The 26,875-nt window shown below is 41.9% G+C and overlaps 1 protein-coding gene across 3 annotated transcripts in view; it reads right to left on the reverse strand.

Annotated features, from left to right (window-relative positions):
* The window catches only part of FIRRM (FIGNL1 interacting regulator of recombination and mitosis), a 215,541-nt gene that overhangs the window by 135,178 nt on the left and 53,488 nt on the right, over nt 1-26,875 (reverse strand). For all 3 annotated transcript variants that reach the window (XM_075182744.1, XM_075182745.1, XM_075182743.1), the window contains exon 8: nt 23,942-24,080. In XM_075182744.1, coding sequence (XP_075038845.1) covers nt 23,942-24,080 — 139 coding nt within the window. The remainder of the gene's footprint in view (nt 1-23,941; nt 24,081-26,875) is intronic.

Here is a 26,875-nt window from a genome sequence, read left to right on the forward strand (position 1 = left end):
CCTGATAGAGCTTGAAGTAAATGTTATTATCAGTTTCAACTTTTATCTTTAGAGTGCCCATGCTGTTGTGGGTCTAAACCAGAGGTCGGCAACTACAGGCACGCGTGTCAGACGTGGCTCGCAGAGCCATTTTCACTGGCAAGCTGGCTCCCAAGTCACATCCCGACATCAAGGGGAAACGCTTATTTCGGGAGCTCCGAGCTTCTGCCGCTGGTCTCTCTGGAGGAACAGGTCGTTTCCGTTTGAACTGTAGCGCGGGTGCGGTCATTTATACAGGTACCGCAGCGCTACATTCTCTACCTACAGCCTGCTTCTACCTCTTTCTCCCCTCTTCGCCTCCGTTCAGACTCATTATTATTGAGTGCCTCTCTCGCGGTAAAAGAGGGGCCTGAAGTAAGTTAGATCTCCCATCTGCATTACAATCCTGCCTCCATTTTTCCCTCCCAATGTGTACCTCTGTCCCCTACTTGCATGCCTCTGCTCCCCCTGACCCATGTGTGCCTCTGCTCCCCCTGACCCATGTGTGCCTCTGTCCCCCCTGACCCATGTGTGCCTGTCTCCCCAGCCAATATGTGCCTGCCTCCTCCCCCTGCCCCATGTGTGCCTGTCCCCTCCCTGCGCCATGTTTCCACCCTGCCCCATGTGTGCCTCTGTCCTTCCTGCCCATGAGTGTGCAACTGTTTGTGTGTATCTGTCTTACAATGTGGCTGCCGTTTCCTTTCTCTCTCCCTCTTTGTGTGCATGTCTCCCTTGCCCCCCCATCCCATTTGTTTCCCCTTTTTCCCTATGTGCCCCCACAACCCATAGTCCTATTGCACCACACCTTCTACCCCCTTGTCTTCCACATCTCCTCTTTTCTCATCTATTCTTCTGCTCTCCTGAATGTGGTAGGCAGCATTAAAAGCTGCCGATCTGAAGAGACGTAAAGGCAAAACCGCATCCAGTGCCACATAACTGAACTTGAAAATTGGAACCTGAGGCTGGCGGGTAAGCAAAACTTTCCTTTAATAAATCGTATGGGCTTTTTCTTCAGAGGGTTACCTCTGGGTATAATACTGCTATCGTTGGAGGTAACCCCTACAGGAGGCTTTTGCACAGAGAAGCCTATTTAACACAAAATATCTGCCCTTTTTTGCCATCTCTGGCGATAACAGATTAAATACTTTTATTTGTTTTTATTTTTATATGTCCATGGTTTCAGAGAGTATCTTACCCCAGAACTATGTCTGAGACTTGGTAGATGAGGGACTCCAAGCATATTGACTTCAACACAGGTGTAGCTTGTGCATTAGTCAGACTGGGTACACACTGAAGCATTTTCGTCTAATAATCGGGTAAATCAGCCGACATTCGGTCGAAAGTCAGATTAGCGTGTATAGTGACACGCTGGTCAAAAGTCATTCCAAAGGGGGCATGGCCAGGACGCCATACTGGGAGGACACGCTTTACAGGAGCTCCCGACAACGAGCCTAAAAAAAGCCCCAAAAACAAAGGTTTCCTCCCAAAACTCAGTCCCCGCTCTCTCCCTTATTACATCTGGGAGGCGGGGGAGTCTGGGAGACGGCCGGAGGGACCTCCGGTCACGGTGTTGGGGGTGTCTGGAGGAGGTGCGGGCCCATCTGGCGCGACTCTGACTCCCTGTTGCCGCCGGCTTTTCAGTGCCACTATATATATATATATATATATGTATATATATATATATATATATATATATATATATATATATATATATATATATATATATATATATATATATATATATATATATGTGGCGCCCGTTGACTGCCCGCTGAACACCTGCTGCCTGCCCCACTGCCAGCTCAGCCCCCCCTCCTTCTTGCCACTTACCTTGTGGCTGGGGATATCGGTTTCTGCCTGGGTGCCTGTGTCCGAGGTAGCGGTGCCGTGTGGGGCTGTTCCGTGGTGTCCTGGAGGAGAGGAGGCCTACTTCCGGTCGGCGGTCCTTGGTGCTGGGTGATTGCTGCCCTCCAGCTGCCATTCATTCGGGGGGGGGCGTGGCTGAAGCGATCCAGCCCTCCATTCTCCTGGTGGATCCGGCAGCCTGGACCCCCCTGTGGTGCCTAAACAACAAGTTTCGACCCATGGAATTTTTGGAGCCTCTCCTCTGAAAAAGAGGAGACTTGGTGAGAGGCAGCATCCCTCTGCAGACTCTCGCATCTGTCAATCTCCTGTGTACTGCTCCTGCTGTGCAATCTCTCCACACAGTGTTGGCTGCAAGCTGTGTTTTATAATACTCTGCTGCCCTCCAGTGGCCGATAGTCGGTACTACATTCTCTATTACTAAAGCTGCAGATTCCCATCTACAAAGAGAGGCTCTGAGGCTGCAAGAGATAATAGGATCCATAATATCAGTACCCATCTATCCTCCTGTGTTATTCCCGGAGAGTCTCCACAAAGAGGGTCTGAGCATTCCACCAGAATTGGCCATTCTATACCACCTATCTGCAGTCTTTGTCATGAAAGAGCACATATCTCTGGGACGGCATCCTTCTCCTGTTTCCGGGTATTTACCCCATCCAAGCGCACAGGGTGCAACGCTCCCCGGACACCTTTCCTCATACTCACAACTGCCTGGCTAGACTTTGCTCTGCTTTAATATAAGCCGCGACATGGAGTAAGTTACGACGCTCCGCATGGCCCCTGCGCCAGGGCTCTAGCTTGGAATGTCGTGGGGATGTCTTTTTTACTAATCTAAACACAGAAACCTTCACAACAGCTCTACCTGCTTGATTTATCGGTGACTGACCCCCTGAGTATACCATGCTGAAGGGTGGCAGGAAGACGGGTGGACCGGATCTCTCACAGAGCCTTAAGAAATTTGGGTTTTCAGAAGCTAAGACCCCAAGCACCTCTTCCCCACAACGCAAAGCTCATTCTGACTCTGATGACTCAGACTCCTCGCCATTGACTCGCAAGGATCTACAATCCCTGTTTCGGGAGGTTAAGGAGATAAGGAAATCGGTGCAGGCTGTCCAATCAGAGGTACAGAAAGCTATCGGCTCACTAAGGGCGGAGGTCCAGGACCTCGGGAATAGGACGGATCACTTGGAAACTAAAATGGATGAAGCTGCTTCTTCCCACAAGAACACGGTGACTGACATCCAGCAATTGAAACAAGATATGCTTCATATGCAGGAACAACAAGAGGAACAAGAGAACAGGGCCAGGCGTAATAATCTACGCATCAGTGGTACCCCCGAGGAGGTGGATCAATCCCTCCTAGACCAATATCTCAAAAGACTCTTTGCCGGCCTAGCTCCTGCTACCCCAGAGGATCAGCTTCTCTTGGACAGGGCCCACAGAGCTCTTCGCCCTCTATCCCAAGAGTCCTCTCAACCTCGGGATGTCATCCTCCGTTGTCACTATTATACCACCAAGGAAGCAATCCTGCGGGAATCTCGTAAGACTGACTCAATTACGTTTGAGGATGCCTCCTTGCAGATTTTCCAGGACATTGCTCCACTTACGCTTCTCAAGAGGCGTGAATTGAAACCGGCGACATCTATTCTCAGGGACAATAACATTCGATGGGGCTTCCCGTTCCGCCTTTTGGTCTGGCATCATAACAAGCTGCATTCTGCTCGTTCAATGATGGAAGCAGTCCAGCTCCTTGGGACTCTGGGTCTCCCGGCCCCGACTTCTCCCTCTTTCCCGGCCCCGACTTCTCCCTCTCTCCCGGCGGCATCGGGATCGCTGCCCGGCTCTACGGGATCCGCCCCTGCTTCTCTGAAGCTTCCAACTAAAGAATGGTCGACTGTGACAAGAACCGCTAAACCATCTATTACTGTTCCACCGCCTAGATATATGCCCGCTGTGTTTCCTTGTTTTCTGAGACCAGCCGGTTTCTCGTTCCTTCTCTCTACATGACTGACCGCTGGTTCTCGGTCTTCCTTATGTAGATTGGGAGGAAGTAGGGGCCATTGGCCCCAGATGTTGGGTTAATATGTTTGTTAAATTTCTGTGTGATTACAATATTGTATTATTTTCTAATTGTATCGTTATGCTACTCATCTACTGTCCTCAGTTAATTTTCTATCGTTATACCGTTTTACTAACTCTGGGTAGTGGTTTGACCCCCTCCCCTCACGACATTCCTTTCCCATTTAGCTTGCTATATTGCTTCTCTGACCCTGGCTGGGGGGTAATGTGGGTGTCCACTTTTTTCGGCTGGCTCTCCCAGACCTCATTGGTGTCCGTCTCCCTGGCCACGTTCCCATAATGGGTATATTGCCCTTGCCCGGCCCTCCCTTGCCACTGGGACTGCCCTGTACTTTCTCTGGCCGGCATCATGGACCAGATGTGCCCTCACACGCTGGCCCTGTCCACTACCCATCTCCCCTTTTTTCCCTCTCCTTTCCTTCCTCTCCCTTTTTACCTCAGGCACTTCTTCATACTTTTTGCCTTTACTGCATTCGTGTTAACTTGGGATTGCTTTCTTTTGTAGTGCGACCGGTCATCGCTGGGGGACCTGAGGCGGCTGTGTCTTCACCTTCAAATGGCTTTTAGGATCTTCTCGTTGAACGTCAAAGGTTTGAACAGCCCACAAAAGCATACAACACTTTATCTCACACTTAAACAACACAGAGCAGATATAGTTTTCCTTCAGGAAACACATTTTACCAGTCATTCACATCCAGAATTGAAATCTAAACGGTATCCTTCTGCTTTCCATGCTTGTGACCCCAGACAGAAAAAACGGGGGAGTAGCTACACTTTTTGCATCCCACGTAACATTTGAGCTTTTGACATCCCATTCTGACCCCGACGGTCGATTTCTAATCGTAGTGGGCAAACTCAATAATACTTTATGCACCCTAGTTAATTTGTATGGCCCGAATCAAAACCAGCGCTTATTCCTAGCTGCTCTAGACTCTTTGCTCTCTCAGGTGAGCCAGGGAGAAGTGATTATGGCAGGGGACTTTAATGTTGTAGTAGATGAAACTATAGACAGATCGTCCACCTTGCTCCCCCCGTCAGTGGCTCGGAGTCCCGTAAATCTAAGATCTTGGTATCCCTTCTTTCCCATCATCTCCTCTTCGACTCTTGGAGGCTCAGGGAACCCTCATCCAGAGATTACACATTTTACTCCCCGGTTCATGGTACCTACTCACGTATAGACATGGTCTTCCTCAGCCACGATTTGTCATTAAGACTCAGGGCGGCTCACATACACCCGATGGTTTGGTCTGACCATTCTCCTATATCAGCTGACTTATCGGATATAGTAGCACATCCTCGCCTCGCGGCGTATTAATGACACCATCCTTCATGATCAGTCACTTATTTTAGAGCTCCGGACCCTACTTGACTTGTATTTTCTCTTTAATGACCTCCCCGATACTTTCCCCATGACCCTCTGGGAAGCCCATAAGGCAGTGGTGCATGGCCATCTTATCAGCATGGCCTCGCGCCGTAAGAAGTTAGACACCTCTAACCGTGCGTCTCTAACTATTCAACTCCAGACTCTGGAGAGACAGCATAAACTATCCCCAGATGAAGAGGTAGTGACCAAACTTCTAAAGGCGAGATCTGACTTGAACCTCCTTCTCTCTGAATCCACTGCCTCGGCCTTAAAACGGCTGAGGCAGACGTTCTATGAGAAGGGAGATAAAGCTGACAGAATATTAGCTTCCCGTCTGAGGGTCCAGAGATCTCAAAACAACGTCATGGCCCTGAAGTCTCCTTCTGGCTCACCTATTTACCGTCCCGACCAGATAGGCCGAGAATTTCAGAAATTTTACTCTACACTGTATTGGATGCTTTAATGCCCGGGAGTACCCCTCCTGAGGACACTATAGCAGCTTTCTTGAGGCAAGCGAACCTCCCTACCCTTTCCAGTAGCCTAATTCAACAACTAAATGAGATTACAACGGAAGAAATACTGGCAGTTATTAAGGCCCAAAAAACCTCCAAGGCCCCAGGGCCTGATGGCTTCTTCACAGCTTTTTATAAAAGATTTTCCCAGACCCTGGTTCCCCACCTCCGCTCCCTGTTCAATGCTGTCTTACATGGTGAACCCTTCCCGAAATCAATGCTAGAGACGCGTATTGTAGTTATACATAAGGAGGGGAAAGACCCTAGCGACTGTGCAAGCTACCGTCCCATCTCCCTTCTCAATGTTGACATTAAGTTATATGCCAAGATCCTGGCTACCCGTCTGAATGGAGTCCTTCCGGATCTAATCCATTATGATCAGGTGGGTTTTATCCCGGGCCGCCAGGCGAGGGATAATACTCGACATGCAATTGACCTTGTTCAAATCATTAATCAAAGGCGCCTCATGGCCACGATGCTCTCACTGGATGCCAAGAAGGCGTTCGATCGGATTTCATGGGATTTTATGACCCTAGCTCTGAAGGCGTACGGCTTCACGGCTGAATTTCTGACCGCGGTATCTGCCCTCTATAACTCTCCCTCAGCTAGGGTTCTGGTTAATGGATCTCTTTCCGACCCTCTCTTCCTCTCCAATGGGACGAGGCAGGGCTGCCCCCTTTCGCCCTTAATTTTTGCACTAGTGATAGAACCCTTGGCGGCGATGATCAGACAGTCGACGTCGATCTCAGGTGTGACAGTGGGGACGCAGGAATTCAAGGTATCTCTCTTCGCAGATGACATACTCCTTTCTCCGACGAACCCTCAGGAGTCTTTACCCGCCCTATATAAACTTATGGATGATTATGGCCTCCTGACTGGCTATAAAATTAATTTTGTTAAATCTGAGGCCATGCTCCTCCACGCTTCCCCCTCCCTTAGGAGCAATCTACAGACTAATTTCGCACCATGCTGGCAGGTAAATAAGATCAAATATCTTGGAGTTTATATCACCGCGTCCTATGAGAGACTGTATCGGGAAAATTCCCCCCCCCCCCATTCTGTCAAAAAGCAAACAGGACTTGGAAGAGCTATATCATATCGTGGCTAGGGAGGATTATTGCTTTTAAGATGAACTTGGTCCCTAAACTTCTGTACCTTTTCCAGACTCTTCCGGTGAGGGTGCCCGATTCTGTGTTTAGGGATGTGCACTCCTTCCTAAAGTTTATATGGCGTGCCAAGCCCCCTAGAATCTCGATAGCAGTGCTTAAAAAGCCCAGGGCTCGGGAAGGCAGGGGTTTCCCAGACATTAAATTCTATTATTTGGCATCCCATTTAACCCAGGTGGCGGTAACCTATGCGCCTTACCAGTCCATAGCCTGGTCCCCTCCATGGCATCACTCTGGGGTTTGGCTAACATAGATAGACCACCAGCAGCCTCCTCTCTTCAATCTCTTAAAATTTAGCTTATCCCTCTGGGACTCATGCCAGGTCAAGTATAAATTATCCTCTTCTATCTCACCTCTAACCCCTCTCTGGGGCAACCCACGCTTCCCTCCTGGCAATTCAAAGCAGCAATTTAAACATTGGATAAAGGCGGGAATAAGGGTGGTTTCGGACCTGGTGGTTAATCAAACTTGGGCTTCTATGTCAGAACTTCATCATAATTTTGAACCGTTTCGTCCGCTCTTTTTTGAGTTCTTCCAGGTCCGACACTTCGCTATGTCTTTCCCCCCCCCAGGAGGCTCTCCAGGCCCCGACCTCCTTTGAATAAATGTGTTTACATTCACCTCTCACTAAAGGGATTATCTCCCAGATCTATAATTGGCTCATTGATTATACTTTCGATACCCCAGGCCAACATGAGCGGGAATGGGAAAATGACTTGGGTCCACCTCCAGACGACTTATACTGGGAGGAGGTCAGGGAGGGGATTGCCAAGAGCTCGATCTCTACATTAATCAAGGAAACTGCCTACAAAGTGTACTATAGGTGGTACTACACTCCTGAAAGTTGTCTTGAATGTTTCCTACGGCCACTCCGAGCTGCTGGCTGGAATGTGGCCAGAGAGGTACGATGCTACATATATGGTGGACCTGCCCTCGCATTGTTCCTTTCTGGAACATGGTTCTTACACTCATAAACTCTGTGTCAGCACAACAGATAAGTAAGGACCCCTGGTCATTCCTTCTCTCTCGCCCTATACCTGATGAGAGCGCGCCCTCTAACAAGCTTATTTCCCATATCCTGGCAGCTGCTAAATCCCGAATAGCAAAACACTGGAAAGACCCTGGGGCTCCTTCTTTGTAGGAGTTACGTTCGTACATAGGACATATCGCAAGCATGGAGAGTATAACGTGCTACCTTCATGATCAATCATATAATTTTGATAAGGTGTGGGCCCCGTGGTACTTACTAGAAAGCCGTAGCTGCTTATCCAATACGGCTCCCCCTCCTGCAGAGGGAACATAGCTCTTGGGCCGCCTCTGGACCCCCCCAGGCTCGATATGGTGCGCTGCTGGTGAGTAATGTCTGTATGCTATTTCTCTTTGGGATAGCCAATGTACTTGTGTGTCCCAGCTTTTCCTAGCAATGTTCCAAGTTTACTTCCTTATTTATTTGCTGTAGTGTAAACAATACCTGTGCCTTTCTACCCCCCTTCTTTCCCTCTTCCCCTTCCCACTGTTATAAAAGTATAAAACTCAGAAGAGACATCTTGATTATTAAGATTTTTCTTGTTAAAAATGTGCTGTATTGTTCCTGTTGTTTCCTCTTTAAATAAAGAGTTAAAAAAAAAAAAAGTAATTCCAAAGTGTCTATTGTCAGCTTATTTGGTTGGTCGCACTGTTTAATATTTTCCGACAAATCCACCCAACAATCACGCAGTGTATATAAAGTAGAGATGCTCACTGATCCCCGTGTTTTAGTTTTGGGTCTGGATTACAGTCGTGTTTTGGTTTTGTTTTGCAATTTTGTTTAAAAATCAATGTTTTTGGGCATAAAATAACCAAATTTAGTGCTCCACCTGTTTCTTGGATAAGTAATTTAATTGTAAAGTTATATAATTATGAAAGTTTAATTCCTGGTAGGCCATCATTAATTCTACACACAAACTAGATTGTCTTCCTCTCCATCTATGCATATTGGCAATGCGGCCATCATCTTTGGGTGTATTTTTACACCCTACACTTATAGTTAAATATAAAAAGAAATGGACAAAGGCAGTTTGGTTTCTGTCTCTATAGGCCCCCCTCTACTTGTAGAAAATAGTAAAAAATTAATCCGCTATAGACTGTACAATATTGATTGAAATGGACATAGGCAGTTTGGGGTCAGTCTGTGTATGAAACCCTACCCTTATTGAGAAATTGCCAAAACAGCAGCCTTTCAAGATGGTACGTGATATGGAAATGCCCCAAGTCCCTTTCCTATTTGGGGGTAGATTGCACCCTACACTTAAATAGAAAGTTTTAAAAACATGTTATCGTCATAATCTTCAGCTTCATCCTCACCCTCATCAGTGTGTACGTCATCATCACAGACTATCAATTCATCGCCGCTTGAATCCGCCATTAGAGAACTGTCAGTGCTTGGATGTCTTTGATAGTGAAGGCCTTCCTTGATGAAGATGTAGTTAATTTTTATAAACATCATTTTCTCCACATTTTTGGGAAGTAACCTTCTACGGCGATCACTGACTAGGTTCCCAGCTGTGCTGAATACTCGTTCAGAGTACACACTGGAGGGTGGGCAGCTTAAGTATTGCAAAGCAAGTTTTTGACATGGGTTTCCAAATGGCCTGCTTTTCTTCCCAGGAAGGAAAGGGATTGTCTGACATTTCCATATCAATTACCTCTTGAAAATAATCCTCCACCATACTTTGCATGTTAATACTTGTATTGGATGGAGTTATGGGCAAGGTCACACATTTTTTTGAAAAATCCTTCAAACCAGCCCAGATGTTAAACTGTTCTGCTCTGCCCCCTGCGTCTTCCCTGCTTCGTTTTGAAAATTTTTATTTTTTTACGAGCAGCAGCTGCATGAGAAACTGAAGGAGGACACGTCGTCAAGCCAAGGCCCAGTTCAGCGGACAACTTGCTGAGCAATAGCTCCTTGCAAAAGTTCACATCTCGTTCATTGTGAAGCAAATAATCAATTTAGGTCTTAAACCTTGGATCAAGCACAGTGGCCAAAACGTAGTGATACGAGTTCAAGATTTTAATAACTCGAGGATCATTGTGAAGCGAATTAAGTACTTGATCTACAAGGCCAACATACTTTGCCGAATTGCTTTCTTACATCTCCTCCTTCAGTTTCTCAAGCTGCTTTTCCAATATTCTAATTAAAGGAATGACTTAGCTCAAGCTAGCAGAGTCTGCACTCACTTCACACGTCACAACTTCAAATGGTTTCAGCACCTTGCACAGCACTGAAAGGATTCCCCACTGTGCAAGAGTGAAATACATCCCCCCTCCTTTCCCAATGTCATGGCTTGTGCAATACGCTTGGATGGCTTTGCGCTGTTCCTCCATCCTCTGAAGCATGTACAGGGTGGAATTCCAAAATGGTGTCGCGATGGATTCTGCAACGCGGACTCAAAACCTCAATTAACTGTGAAAAACCATCTGCGTTTATTGTGGATATTGGACGCAGATCTAACACTAACATGGTAGAAATGGCGTCTGTGATTCGCTTGGCGACTGGGTGTCTGCTGTCATATTTGCTTTCCCTAGCTAATGATTGTTTCACAGTTAATTGTTGAAATGTAGGACTGCTCTTTTTCTTGGCCTTCCTCTGGGCCGACGATTCACCCCCAGCAGCAGCAACAGCAGTGGGACTAACGCTTTCTTCAGAGGAATCAATTATAGTGCAGGAGCCATCCAGCCTTACTAAGTGGGATGCAGGGCTAACTCCAAGCGCTACTGAGGATGTTGAGGAGGATGGTGTTGTGGGTGTATTTTGTAGCCGTCGGGATGTAGGTGACCGAAGGGTCCTAGCTGATGATGGAGTGCTTGTAATTTTTTTTGAAGAACTTTCAGCTTTTCCCAACTCTTTGCCGAGAACTCTCGTCACATGGCGTAACATAGACAAGGTTCCAAGATGGTTAAGGTCCCTCCCTCAACTGACTGTGGCTTGACATACACTACAAATGGCTATACAACTGTTGTCTGGATTTGGGTAGAAATAATTCCACACATAAGAAGTGGATTTTTTTGTTTTATGCCCAGGCATGACAATGGCCTTTTTCTTGTCACGTGCCAGAACTGCTGCCACTTGTGCAGGACTTACACAAACAACCTCATCAACATCCTCATTAGCGCCCTGGTCACCTACACAAAGCTCCCCCTCATCCTCTTCTAATTCTAAAGTGGCATCCTCAATTTGTGTATCACCGGCTACACTCGGGCTGTTCAGGCACACATCAGCAGAACTGCTGAAAGGGCCCTCCTTTACGGGTACACAAACAGAATGCTCACGATTACACATACCACTGGTGGATGGACTCTCCACAGGGATTGTTGTCATTTCTGATTCAGAGCATTATCCTCTAATGCCTTACTGTTTTATTGCAGCTCGGCTTTGACGCGTAACAGTAGTTGTGCACCACTTTTACACTCCAAATTACTTGGTATTGCTTGGTTACGAGTGACCGCACAAGAAGAAGGCTCAGTAACATTTTTTGATCTGCCACTAACAGAGAAAGGCGAAGGCCTCATTCTTTCTTTGCCACTGCGTGTTTAGAATGGCATGTTGACAATTTCTTTTATCGGCAGTTAACTTTTCCTCAGTTACACTTCTTTTTCGCTTCAACACAGTAAAAATTTTTGGGGGTTTGTGTTTTTTCCCCTGATTTCAAAAGACTATGTACTTTTACATAGGCTTTACCAGATGACGTACTGGGAACACTACCATCAGGACTGGTGCCAGCACCTGCTTGCTGATTCTGCTCATATGTGGACTGGTTTGAATCCATTTTAATGAGCCCAAAGCACCTGTAGTACAAAAAAAATTGTAGAGATACTGCTGATAAATATCACTTTTGACAGCCAAAAAAATTTATGTTTCACCCTGGGGAATATGGGACACCACCCAAAGCACTTGTAGTGCAAAAAAATTGAAGAAAAAAAAGCCTCCTCTATCCTCCTCTCTTCCTGCTCTAACAATTGCTAATAGAATTGGAATTAATAATAGAATTTAATAGATTAGAAATGAAATAATAATACAAAGAATAAGGTGTACAATTATTGCTCTATCCCTGCTCTAATACAGCCTGTGACCTAACCCTGCTCTTTCCCTCTGTCAAATGGCGATGGATTGCTGTGGAGGCGGGTATTTATGCTTTTCAAATCTCGCGAGAACCGAGCTCTGAAATACAAATACGTCACAATTACTTTTTGCCTCGATTTCGATACCGAACGGGCGGGAGAGTACCGAACGGGCGGGAGAGTACCGAGCCTGCTCGGCTCTGTACTCGGATAGGCGAAGTTCGGGTGGGTTCGGATCTCTGGTAACCGAGCCCACCCATCCCTAGTATAAAGGTTTCCTAACAATCCACAAGCAACTGCTGAAAATTCCTCAAGCGGAGACTCCTTTGGGGGCATGTGTTAATGTTATTTTCTGATGCCTGTACCAGTCCTACGTGTTGCGGTGTCCACATGTCACTCATTAGGTTCTTAGAACGGTAAAGCAATAGCAGGTGTCTATTGCATTAATGCATACAGCATGTCTGCCACTTTAATTAGAAACCTTTGTTAGTTTGTGTTATAGAAAAAAATGTTTCATTTATATGTGTATTGCTTATGTCTGCCTCCTCAAATTATAGCTATGTGTCACTTTATTGTACACTCCATACACATTAATAAAAAAGCAAAATATGTGTATTACATTTGTCTGCCTGCATAATTATATACATTTTTACATATAACACGTTTTTGTGTTTCCTATTAATGTGTATTTTAGATATGTCTGGTTGCATATTAGTACACCTGGGTAAATGGTAATGCATCTTGTACCTGTGTTCTGTAACCCTTTACACATATTTGCCAGACTTCCCGGACTTCCAAGAGAGAATGGCATCCACCCGCATCTGCCCACTTTACTAGGAAGTGGGCAGAATTAGAGCCAATATGCCACGATTCTCAGGGAATCACGGCATTTGACCCCGCCCCCGCTGTAAATGACACGTTTGCGTCATTACGGCCAGAATGGAGCGATTTGCAAAGCCCCGCCTCCAAAAACGCCCATCTGCTCCCAAGCAGCTCCCGGATGCCGTCTTTAGAAAGCCGGCAATTATGCTTTTATATGTACATTCAACATGTTTCATAATCAAACCTTTATTTGCTTGTTAATGCATATATTTGTAAAATACACTGAAGTCATCAGGGTTGTTGTCCTATATCTCCTGTAGCAGGGGCATATGAGAGAATGAGACTCTCCTCTTGAACCACTCTTTAGTCCAACAAGATCTATTCTTTTTCCATCTTTCCCTTCGGGTCTGTACTTGCAGTCTTCATGCCACAGCAAGCAGAAAAAGAGCAGTTGCTTGTTGTTCAACAGTATCCATATTAGTAAAAAAAAAATAGTTTATGTGCAGTTGCAAATGGACGTACACTGTAAACATGCTAACGAATGTATGAAAGAAAACGTGTTACCTTTGTTTTGTTTTTGTATGAGGTTTGGGGTGGTTACTATTGAACATGCTCTGCCCTTTATTTAAATTTCTTGGCGATATCGTTACATGGACCTCATAAGTCGTTTGGGTGTGTACAAAATTCTAATCTTAGCTCACGACAATATGGATGTGAAAAGTCGCTGCCCGGACAGTTGGTCTTTCGTTAATCGTCTAAAGCGTGACTAATGTGTACGCATTAATTCTCCAAGTAATCGCATCTTCGGTCGAACGTAAAGTCATGGTAGATAACACATCAGTCGGAAAATTCTTCAGTGTGTACCTAGCATTAGGCAAATAAGATCCAGTATAGTCAGGGTCTGAACTAAAATGCTGGACTACCCTGATCATAAATCAGGGTAGTCTAGCCTAAAATCATAACTAGCATAGCTGCAATAGGAAACATCAGTGACTTTGAAAGAGAGGTTGATTGTTGGGGCAGGCTTGGCAGGAGCTTCAGTGAGCTACAAAGTTTAACTTTTGAGCAATGCCGTCTAACCTAAGATAATGTCAGTATGAAACGCCAAGTAAAAAAAAAAAAGCAAAAGTCAGAAGTGAATACTGTAAATCAATTTAATGTTGTGGTGCAAGTACCAGTTTAAAAAAAAAAATTGTTGGAGCGCATAAACTGCTTATCATATCTGCGCCACTAAATTTGCAAACACACGGATCGCCAAAGTGCACAGACAATGGACTACCAAGCAAGGAGGAACGTCATATGGTCAGATGAATCATCCTTTAACACATTCTGAACAAATGAACGAATGTGTGTTTAGCACCAACCTAAAAGTACTCTACTGCCTATTTCTAACCAGGAAGGCTTTTAGTGGTTTCGTAATGTTGTGGAATGCATTGTTTAAGTGAAATAATTCCCTTTGGAGACAAGGTCAGTGCCAATTGCTATTTAATGGTCTACAGTGATTAGCTTCACCCAATGTGCAGCATTTGCTTTATAATATGAGGGATACATTGTACAACGTCAATGTCTAATCTATGTAGAGCATGTGCTTGCCCAATATTTTAGCGAGCATGACACTTATATTATCTGTGATGTTCGAAGTACAAAATGGAGCCAGATAACCATGTTGTCTTGTGGTGTTAAAATGTATTTTGCCTAACTTACTACCAATACAGCTTTAACTACAAAACAACAATATGTAATCAATCATGAGAAGTTATGCTTGTAATAAAAGAAATAAAAGAAACAAGTGGAAGCGCTGGTATGACTAAAATAAGCATGTCTAATAGTGTAAAAAAGAATTATAATAAATCATCAATGACGTTCAACATTAATACAGTAATATTCTGCGCTAAACCTAGATAATGGAATAATATTGATCAGCCTAATGTGATAAAAATGCCTTTATCTACTGGTAATAAATATACATTTAGTGGATTACAGGTCATATGAACCATATACAGGGGTGTAAATGAACATCAAATATACATCATAAGTACATCATACATAAATTGAGCATAGTCAAATGAAAAATAGGGTGCAATGCTCCACTAATGCTAAAAGGGAGTGGAGCAGACGGTGAAACAATATTGAACAGAATAAAATCCTGCGGATGTAAGGTGTCCAGAAATGTAAAATGATCCAAATAGGAGGGGGAGGAGGAGAAAAAAAACACAACGACAGTTGCATATGAAAAACAGTCTCAAATAGTCCAGCAAAATAAAATAAGATAAATGTCCAGCGGAGGGAATAGAGAGAGGAAAGGGGTAATATTACTTGCGCTTGAACCAATCCAGGATGTAGCGAAGATCCTCAGGATATCTGGTATAATCCGTGTGGGGTCCAAACCTAAAATGGGTGATCCTCGCGAGGATTATTCAGTGCATGATCCGGAGATCGGGAGAATGGAAAGCTTGGAGAGCAGAGTAGCGAGCGGGATGTCGGCGTGCGTGCCAACTGTGGAACACACTCTTCCTGACTGTCACGACCAGATGTGCACAAACCGGAAGTGATGGGTGATAGGCCGACGCGTTTCGTCACCTAGGTGACTTTTTCAAGGCAATGATGTATGTGTAGGGAAGGGCGGGTCTTATATACGCTGTGCTGGAGTGTTCAGATCTTCTGAGTCACATGTTTTCATGTGATTAGCGTTTCAACATAGTCTGTCCTTTACCGTTGATCGGTGTAGATGGATCAAAAACGGAAAATACAACATTTCAAAAGTACATATATCCAGAGGACTTGATTGTATGCAATACTTATATAAACCAGAGTGAAGGAATAACACATATATATATATATATATATATATATATATATATATATATATATATATATATATATATATATATATATATAGATAGATAAAGCAGAATTAGACATCCATGTCCATATATAGATGGATGGTATATGAATGGTACATATGTCTGCGATTTGAAAAGTGAACAATGACTTCAATTAGAGAGATACAGTGTGAAGGAAGTGGTATACTTCTGCACTAATCTAATGTATCATTGTTAGATCAGATGAGACCAAATATAAATAGATGGTTGACAATAAATGGCTGGTATTTTCACTCTGATGATAGTGCATTACTAGCAATCATACGGGGGTGTTAGTTCTATTATAAGTTAGCGTCTGTTCTCTGTCACTGGGTAGGGAGATCAACTCTACAGATTGCGCACCGTGCTGAACCTGATATTCTCCATCGTTCGCACAATGGGTACTTGTCAGGCCCACACAGTATCGCCTCCGAGTTCGGATGGGATCGGGCATGGACTGTGTGGTATGTCAGCACGGTGCGCATCTGACCTTGCCGTACGTGATGAGTTTCACAGACAGCTACAGATATCGAACTCAATATTAAGTCCTTTGGGAGTCTGGGTATCTAGTTCAAAAATCCATCTATGTTCTTCTTTGTTGATATTTTTGGTGAGATTTCCACCTCGCCAATTCTTCTTGATTCTTGAAATTGCCATAAAGGTAAGCAAGGATGGATCACTATTGTGTTTTAAATGAAAATGATGTGAAACGCTGTGAGTGTGTAGGCTCCGTTTGATGTTCCGTATGTGTTCCGCTAACCTTACTTTTAGCGGTCGGATTGTTCGCCCTACATATTGTAGTTTACATGGACACTGGAGGAGGTATACTACCTCTTTGGTTTCACAAGTTATGAAGTCTTTAATCTTGTATGCTCGGTCAGTCGTAGTTGATTGGAATTTATGTATGATGTACTTATGATGTATATTTGATGTTCATTTACACCCCTGTATATGGTTCATATGACCTGTAATCCACTAAATGTATATTTATTACCAGTTGATAAAGGCATTTTTACCACATTAGGCTGATCAATATTATTCCATTATCTAGGTTTAGCGCAGAATATTACTGTATTAATGCTCTCTCAGGTTGGACTAACCTGATATTCTGCTGCTTCTACCTATACATATCCGTAGTGCGCTTCCCCCTGTTCTGCCTATTACCAATGACGTTCAACAAGCTGGAAAAATAGCACCACATATTGCATGATAATTCTTATAGGGACACATAATCAGCTATAAGTACACATATACTATTGGCATAAAAGCGTATAGCATCCAAAAGCACAGTTGTTGATATCACAATTCAAATATGGAGCTCTAGCACTCCTCGGTGCAAAAAGAAAGTCTCCTGAGACTGTTGATTAGAACAAGGACTAATCAACAGCCAGATATTAGGTGTACCTTACAGGGACTGGCATCAACTTCCGATCTCCTTTTAGCAAAACCTCCAGAAAAACTACTGTGGGAATGAGTAGCTGTTTAGCCACTGTGCCTAGGTTTCAAAGAACCCAATCTCTGCAGTTGCCAACAAAAAAACATGTATACAAGAAAAATAGAGAAAAAAGGTACATTCAGGCTCGTGTATGTCTACTGACGCATTTCTCCGGCCCTCTGGTAGGCGGTTTCATCAGAGGTGGAATTCCATTCATACAAGTGTGTCTTTTACATCCTGCGATTGCCTGGTTAAAGGTCACATGATCGCCGTATAGAACCCGGTCATGTTACTGATTAAATACTGTTTCTTATTGGTCAATTGACCGATGGTAATAATAATATTCACATAATGAGCACCTTAATTTGATAGTAACGATAGGGCTACAAAATACCAATATGAATAATTTTTAAGGCAAATAACAGTGTTTTACATCTAAAATACATCACTTTCTAAAAGACTTAGGTCATTATCTGATGACTACATATATCAATAGATATAGAACCCAATTTGTTGTAGATCAGAATTGCTTAATTACAATAAAAATAATAATGACAATCGAATATAATAGCAATAAAGGTAATATACCATATATAATTGGATGTGTGGTATATATAGGTTCAGACATAACATATATGATTATACACCTGTAAAATACACAGCGAAAAAACACACTATGACAATCCACATTGGAGACATGTAAAACACATATATATATATATATATATATATATATATACACACATTTTGATGTACACATACATAAACACAAGCGATCCCATCCCAAGAACTAGACATATGACCATGTATTAGGTCTCAACAATCCTTGATTGCTGGTATTAATATGTTTAATGTTTTATAATGAAAAATATTAATAGTAATGAAAAATATATGTAAAAATAAAAATTATGTTAAGCTCAGCTCGTTGTGCAGGTCCAGGGCTAGTGGTGGTCTTGCGTTTCCAAATTTAAAATTGTACTATATTGCTTCTCAACTGACCCACCTTAAGGCATGGATTTCCGATCCGGGTTACCAGGATCTACACTGGATATTAGTTCATCAATTCAATGCCAATCATACGCCTTTGCAGTCACTGTTGTCCGGGAGGCTCGGCCCACTGGCTTCTCCGCTCCTGATTCAGGCAATTAAGATCTGGGCAGTCAGTAATAAAATGGTGGGATTCACAGATATAGATCCATGTACTCCTATTTGGGGGGCGAGGAGATTGAGGGAGTTGGACACAGTGGTGGGGTCCAGGCAGTGGTCCCGGTATGGTGTGGTGGCTGTAGGTCAACTATATGAAGTAAATGTTCTTAAATCTTTTGAACAGTTGTCCAGGGAATTTTCTGTGCCTAGAACGATGTTCTTTTCCTACCTCCAACTGAGACATGCCATGTACACACAATTCAAAGGGGAGCCACCAGTGGTTGCCATAGCCCCACTGAGAAAGCAGTTACAGGCTTTGAGCAACAGGGGTCTGATTTCATGTATGTACTCCTGTCTTTTGTATGAATCCACAGTAAATGACTTCAATGACCTGAGAAATCAATGGGAAATAGATATTGGTCCCTTAACAGACAAAGAATGGGGGATGGTCATGGATAGCACTAGTGGCTACACAGCATCATTAAAATTCCAGCAAATACAGGTGTTCATTCTGCATAGGGCCTACTTGACTCCTATTAGGCTGGCTAAGTTCCGCCCCGATAGCACTTCTAAATGTCCAAAATGTAGTTCGGAAAATGGCAATTTTTTTGGCAGCTCATTTGGGAATATCCCTGTATACAAAACTTCTGGCGAAGAGTCATACGACGTGCTCAAAAAACTAGAATTGAAGCCCCACTTCGGTCATCGGCCACCTGTTTATTTGGGCTCCGTCTGAAGGGAAAGGTCAACAAGCTGACAAAAATTTATATTTCCCAGTTGTTTATGGTGGCTAAGGTTAGCATAGCCCGCTTATGGTTAGCCTCGACGAGTCCCACAATTAAGAGTTGGAAAATCCTGGTTAATGCCACAATAGGGCATGAAAGATTTGTTTACACGAGCAGGCAGGCATTGCCAAAGTTTGAGAATATATGATACAGGTGGGTGGAGTCTCCATTTTATTTTGTATCCTCGAGTCATGATGTCCCGAATACATGAGGGTCTGGTTCCCCTGGATTACATAATAACAATAATAAAGTCCTAACAAAAAGCAGAGCCCCGCCTCTACAGAGTACGTATGCAAGAGTATTTACGATGTATATTCCTAATTAAGTATTGTACAAATGTTATCATTATGCGATACTGGTGTCTTACAATTTAACCAATATTTTATATTGGCATATTTGCGACTGTATTTTCTTTCTTCTGTATTTGTTTATTTTTTGTTTTGTTGTTGGTATGTATGTACCTTGAAAATTTCCAATAAAAATACTGGATTTAAAAAAAAAAAAAATTTATAAAAATATGTGTATGGATTATAATTATCAAATATAGATGGACAAAATGACAGATTAATTAGACCCATACATAATCAATGATCTCCAATACCACCCTAGAACCATTAATGTCCTAACATTATCATATAACAGTGTGAAATTGATAGAACATTGGCCATTTATTACATATCCTTAAGACTCAGAACATTTCATCAACTGATTACTCTGATATATTAGATGGATTACAAAATATTAATGGCTACTTATGCTCCCTATATATTATGTAAGTGTAATCATATCATTCAATCCCTGTGGCATCAAGGTCTTGATTCTAAATATCCAGTATGCCTCTCTCCTACAAAGGCAATTAAATCTATTGCCCCCTCTATTTGTTTGACCAATCTGCTCTATTCCCTTTATTTTCACTCTACCAACATCACCTTTTTGGTACAAAAAAACGTGATTGGATAACTGTGGGTTTTGACTTGTTTAAGTATATTCCTACGATGTTCAAGAAATCGAATATATAACGGTCTTGTAGTGTGTCCGACATATTGTTTACCACAACCACAAGTAATGAGATAGATAATATAACTAGAACGATAGTCTACCACATTCTTAATTGAAAATCTTTCATCACACACATATGATACAAAATCACAACACTTATGTTCTATAAATCCACACGTTAAACAACGATAATGCCCACACCTAGAACATCCATTCGGTCTCTTAGTTAACCAGTTCATAGAATGGTCACTATTACTAGTTGTGGTATCTGATTCTTACTAAAAAAAAAAAACTGGGAGCAAGCTTCTCCTTCAAATTCCTTGCTCTTCGGAAGACAACATTGCTCCCTTTGTTGAAACAAGAACCAATAAGATCCTCATGTTCAAAAATGACCGAATTCTTATTAATGATGCTGCTAATTTTCGATGCATATGTGTTGCATTGAGTTACGAACACCATAGATCTATCCTCCTTCGTCTCTAGTATCTCTATAGTCTTATTCTGATATTTTGATTTATCATTATCTTAGTGGACCAATAATTCAATGCGGTCAGTGGATCAGACTTCCTCCAAAGCTACATCCAATAGGGATTGTGGATATCCTTGCTGTAAAAATGATGCATAAAGCATCCCAGCCTGTTTTTCAAAATCCTCCATTAGAGAGCAATTCATCCTAATGCGAAGGAAGTGGCCCATAGGAATGTTTTCCTTCCATTATTTAGCATGATTACTCTTATAATGAAGATAATTAAAAGTATCTACACTTTTAGTATAGGTTTTAGTTATAATGTTGCTACCGCTAACCAATAGAGCTACATCTAGAAAATTAATCCACTCAGGATCCTGGTGACCTACAAAATGAATACCAAAAGAATTGTGATTCAAATGAGACAAAAAAGCCTGTTTTGACTCCTCATCACCATTCCAAATAAAAAATAAATCATCAATATAACGGCCATAGAGAACCAGGTTCGCCCCAAAGCTCGACCCCCAGATGTAGTGCTCCTCAAAGAGACCCATAAAGAGGTTCACATAGCTTGGGGCGAACCTGGTTCTGATGGCCGTCTCACGTGACTGTAAATAATATTTAGTGTCAAAAATAATACAAAATAATTGTGTTCCAAAATAAACTTTACTGAAGACAGAAAAAAGTCACAAAGTAAAACTTAAACCATCATTGTTTGTTATATAGTGGTTAACTGCTTCAATCCCTCGAACATGAGGGATATTAGAATATAGAGCCTCCACATCACACGTCATAAAACGATAAGATTTTTTCCAATTAATTGAATGAAATAGATGAAGAAAACTAGTTGTGTCTTTTATATATGATCTTAATAGAGGAACAAATCTTTGTAAATGTGAATCTACAAATAAAGACAAATTTCTCATGAAGGAGTCAACACCTGAAACAATAGGTCTCCCAGGAGGTGAAATAAGTGTCTTATAATTTTTTGGCAACTGATTAAACGTGGGAATAAGAGGATGAACAAGGTTTAAAAAATAAAATGTGTCCTTATTTATCACACTATCGGTGAGGGCTTTCTCCAATAATTGACACATTTTTTTCTGATATTGGGCGGTAGGGTTCATATCTAGTTCTTTATAAAAGTCTATATTGCCCAGTTGTCTAGGGCTTCTCTTTTATATTCTGTTGTATATAAGATAACTAGGCCTCCCCCCCTTATCCACAGGATTTATAATAATTGAATCATCAGATATAAGGTTACTCAGGGCTTTTCTTTCACTAATAGAAAGATTATCATTCAATGGTTTCTTGTCTGCTCTCTCACAAAGAGCTCTAAAGTCATCCATTGTACTTTTAAAAAAACTTTCCACAAAAGGTCCCTTGTATTGTAATGGAAAGAAGTTTGACTTGTTCTTAAATAGTATTAATGTATCCCTATTAGTAGCATTGAAAATTTCAACTGTTTCAATAGATTCTGGTATTGTTGACTCTAATAGTAATGATTCTAGCTCCTTTAATGCTGGACTATCATCCTCATCCAAGATTATAGGTAATCCAACCAAATTGGTCCTGTTCATAGCTTTTTTTAATGAAATATCTTTTGCTACTCAAAGTTATTACATATTTATTGAGTTCTACAAATAGATCAAATAAATTCGGTCTAGACGATGGGACGAACTTCAGTCCCTTTTCTAAAAGTCTCAATTCTTGAGGAAAGAGGTTCTTAGATGATAAGTTAAAGATCTCCTTACTTCATATATTATTCTTAAAAAAATTTTAGCGATTTGGAGACTCCCCCTCTGCGGCCTCTACCTCTAGATCTCGGTTTCTTTTGGATGTTTGATTTAGTCATTGTCGGACCTTTTGTGCATAAGTGGGTGATGTTAGGTCATGTCCTAAAAAAAGCTCTGAATTGTTATCATTCTTTTCATTGAGGGTTCTATCTGAAATTTTTGATCCCTAGGTCTCACCCTTGTTGTCCTAGGTCTTGCACCCATATTTTCATATGTGTCTGGGTCCTCGCTGCTCTCCAGATCATGTCAATTTTCATACCTATTCCTATGGGAAAAATCCCTATAGGGAGTATGTTTGTTAACCCTCAAATGTAAATTATCTATAGGGAAAGGGGAATGATTGAATTTCCTTTCTTGAGGATATTTTCTTTCCCCTGCTTATAGATGTTTTCCTTTTCCATTGTTGATTATATCCTCCCTGACAGGAAGCGGATCAATTTCTCCTATAATTGGAATCCAATGACCATTTATTATTTGTCCTAACTTTATCATGTTGATAATCATTTTTATCTCTTGTAAATTTGTCATCCTTAGATTTAATTAAGGATTTCTCATAATCCTCTATCCTCTAACTCACTTTCAAATCTCTAGTTTTAAACCCCTCATAGGTGTCAAAGTCACGCAAAAGGGACTGTAATTTCTCAATTTCTATTTGAATGTTATCAAATTTAAAATTTCTATATTTGATCAATTGTCTCATGAGGTTAAATGAGCATTCATCCAATATGGAGTTCCATTTATCGATGAAGATTGGATCATCTCTAAAAGAAGCTGCTTTAATAATTTGAAGTCCCCTAGGGATAAATCTAAATATCTCTGGAGAGTTAATTGATCCCACCAATGTCTAGTTTCAGTAATACGAGTACATAGGTGTTTCAATTTATTAAATAATCTATGCATTTACTTTACATTAGATGATTCCTTTGAAACAGAGACAGGTGCTTGCTAGTGAGATATCCTTTTCTTCTCTCTAATCTGTCTACCACACATCGTAATGCCATGATGAAATATATACAACACACTGATTACCAAAATCAGCGGTCCGGATGGTACAGTATCAAAGGATATAAATAAAGAAAAAATACCAAGCACTGGTTAGAAATAATGAACGTATAAACCGTAAATATAATTATATAGCCGGATATAAAAAATGCTATAAAGCACACCTGCAGCCAACCACACATAACAAGTACTGGACTTGTCAACACTGAACAAAAAATAAAAGAAACAAGTAGTAGTGCTGGTATGATTAAAATAAGCTTGTTTAAATAGTGTAAAAAGGAATTAAAATAAATCATCAATAGCGTTCAATGAGCTGGAAAAATAGCACCACATTATACCACCATATTGCATGATAATTCTTATAAGGCACAAATAATCAGCTATAAGTACACATATACTATTGGCATAAAAGCGGAATGTCCAGCAATCGGTCCCAGGTATAGAGCATAAAAAAAGCACAGTTGTTGAACAACTTCTTACTTTAGTATATTCAATTCTTTTGCCCTTTGACCAATTTAAACATGCTTTTACCTGTGTTCCTGTTGACTTCATATGTTCTGCCAAGTGTAAACATGACTGGAAGGATAGCAGTATGTCATCACACAAACCACTTACGATGTTACAATGTTGCAGTTGACTTTCTAGCAATACTTGATGTTTGACACACTGTCTAAAAAATAAGACATAATATAGAATACATGTACATTTGCAAATTAATATTTTAAAAAACAAAATAAAAGCAAAATTATCTTAAAAGAAAACTTTACAATAGGTGCAATAATTTCCAAACCACCCTCCCTTCACCCAACTAGTAAAACTACAGGGGTCCCATTCTCAGAACTAATGTGGTTCAACAGATATTCAGTGCTGGTCACTACTCTTATGGTCAGTGCCTTCCAATCAGTTTATTGCCAACTTTCCAATGCCTGCATATGTAATCAATAACCTAAGTAACCTAAGGTGTGATACAATTTTTATTGCATACATTCACTCCAGAGAGTAGCTTTGAAAAATTGCAAAGTTGAAAAAAAAAAGACACAGAATTTACGAAGGTTGAACTCTGTGGACCTAACTTTCTTGATCAAGAGAAAGGAAAACACCTGTGTTATTGGATCACATAGAAATAACTTATTGCATAAATGTATGTGGCACAGTGAGCCGATATATATCATTGCAAATATACAGATTTTTGTATTGGAAATGTACTGATTCCTGATGCCATTTTGGAGGCAACTTGTTTCTGTAACATTTATGAAGAAAGGAAATCACATGTCAATTAAGCCTTTGATCTGAGAGTGGCCAACACATCTCGTTAACCTGAATGCACTGCAGGGCATCATCATCCTTTGTATCCTGTGCATTAGAGATAGAGGGAAACTATCTGAGTAATGAAACAACTACATTTACATTGATCCAAATTATTTGCCAAGTTTAATTTGCGCCAAATCCAAGTTTAGAGAATATATTGCATCCTGGTGCGAACTATTGAATTAGATGATATCTCAGACTTGGTGGTGCCAGGTATGGGCAGGGGGCTGGATTACCCCTGCTGACATGACTCAGTAACTGTATAAAAAGAGCTGTAATTTGTATTTCAACTTGTATACCATCTGTACCTAAAAGGACTCTGTCTGAGCAATAAACATCACTGCTTCAAGATTCTGCTTTGACCCCTATTCACCTGCTGTAATTCCTGTGACTTATAGATTAGACAACTCTAATCCCTTATCTGACTGTTCTGAGGTTTAGGACCCAGCGCCTAGTAACAACGCTCTGCCCACTACCTTGCAGCTCTGGTCCATTGTGAGAGGCCAGGAGGAATCAGCCACAGCAACCCTGATCTGAAGTAAGAGGCAGCAAGAGGGTGCTCTAGCTGCAAGTGTTTACCCTGAAGGAAGCGGTTCCAGGTGCTGGTTAAAGGGCTTGGTTAAAGGGCTTGGTGGTGGCAGCAAGGCGTCACTATAGAGTTTAACAGCAGTGTGTTTTGAGAAGAAAAAGACAGTAGACAGAGGCAAGCCCAGCCGATCCCCAACAAAAAAAACAGGGTGGCATAGGATCACATGTAATAGTTCAACCTCACAGTAGAGAAATAAGAAAATCCCAATCCTAAAAATGGCAACTGGGTAAATTTCCAATAATACATGTACTTCATTTTTTACTTACCACTTCATGTGGTAATAAATTAAACCTTGCTCACAGTAAACAAACCATCATTAGTAAACCACTTTTTTCTCAATGCGGATGTGAAACTTTTGTTCGTCCACACACATTTCATAACCCATTTTTCTCTGCATGCTTCTTGGTGCAAAACTTAATTAGCTAAGGAGGCGTGCTTAGGCGCCAAAGACAGCTGATGCGTTTCTTGTGAGCTCCATCTGAATACTCCACAAATCCACGCCAATTGGAGTACTGCTTCGTCTTTCACCCTTCAACACTGTAGATCCTTGCTGCCAATTCTGTGGGCTTTCCGAAGTGTAATCTTGTTCATTGTTAGGACCTCTCCATCCAACTGTGAGACGTGACCTGTGCAACACCCACGCAGAAAGCACCGCTAACGCATGGCCCCATTGGACCAAGAGACTGACTGCACCACTTGCTTTAGTACATCAGCTAACTACCACTGTAATTACTAACATTAGCTTTGAACATCCAGTATCCTGATTGCAGACCTGGGTGTTCTCAACACCTACCAGGTAATCGTCAGACACTCCGTGAGACCCTCTTTCCACCCCCTCGTCTGCACTGATCCACTGCTTCAGACAATAAGGAAAACGCCTTCTTGAGATCTCTATCAGCTCCAAACTGTCAGCATCGGAAATAAGAGGCTCCGTTATCTCTGGTGTATCCGCTTGGTTCCAGCTGTGTGAGACACATCCCCGTTGGACACATGCTTCTGGGGAGTTCTGAATAGAGATAACCCTAAGTGTCCTCACACTCTATAATATTTGGCTTGAAATACCCGTCACTGTATAATCTTAGCACCAGAGGGTGTAATGGGTTACTATTGGAATCAGTGAAAACCTTGGCTCCTTCAACAACCTGGAGATATGTTATAGCACCCCCATTTATATGAGCTGAGTGACAGTGGGCTCTAAACCCTGTATTCCCCTTGAAACATACCTGCCACCTTTAAAGCTCTTGTCCAAAACTGCCAAATTTTACTGCTCTTATTGAGACTCTCTGTATCCTACAATCAGGGACTCTATTACAGAGTCAAATTCAGCTATCCCTGAACAGAGTTAATGCAATGTTGATCATTGCTGAGCACTAACTACATTTTTTTTTTGTCACTGCGCTTTGACCTATGGTCACCTGCTCTATCAGCTTAGAGGACCTTTACTGTACTATCTTCACCCAGCAACTGCAGGTCTTAAAGATTCTACTTACTATAGGAGACACACAGCTCTCCATACTGGTAGCACACAGGCTAGAACAATGCCATATTATGTTTGATAGTTGGAACCA

The sequence above is a fragment of the Mixophyes fleayi genome, chromosome 8 (assembly GCF_038048845.1).
Source record: "Mixophyes fleayi isolate aMixFle1 chromosome 8, aMixFle1.hap1, whole genome shotgun sequence".
Classification (NCBI taxonomy): Eukaryota; Metazoa; Chordata; class Amphibia; order Anura; family Limnodynastidae; genus Mixophyes; species Mixophyes fleayi.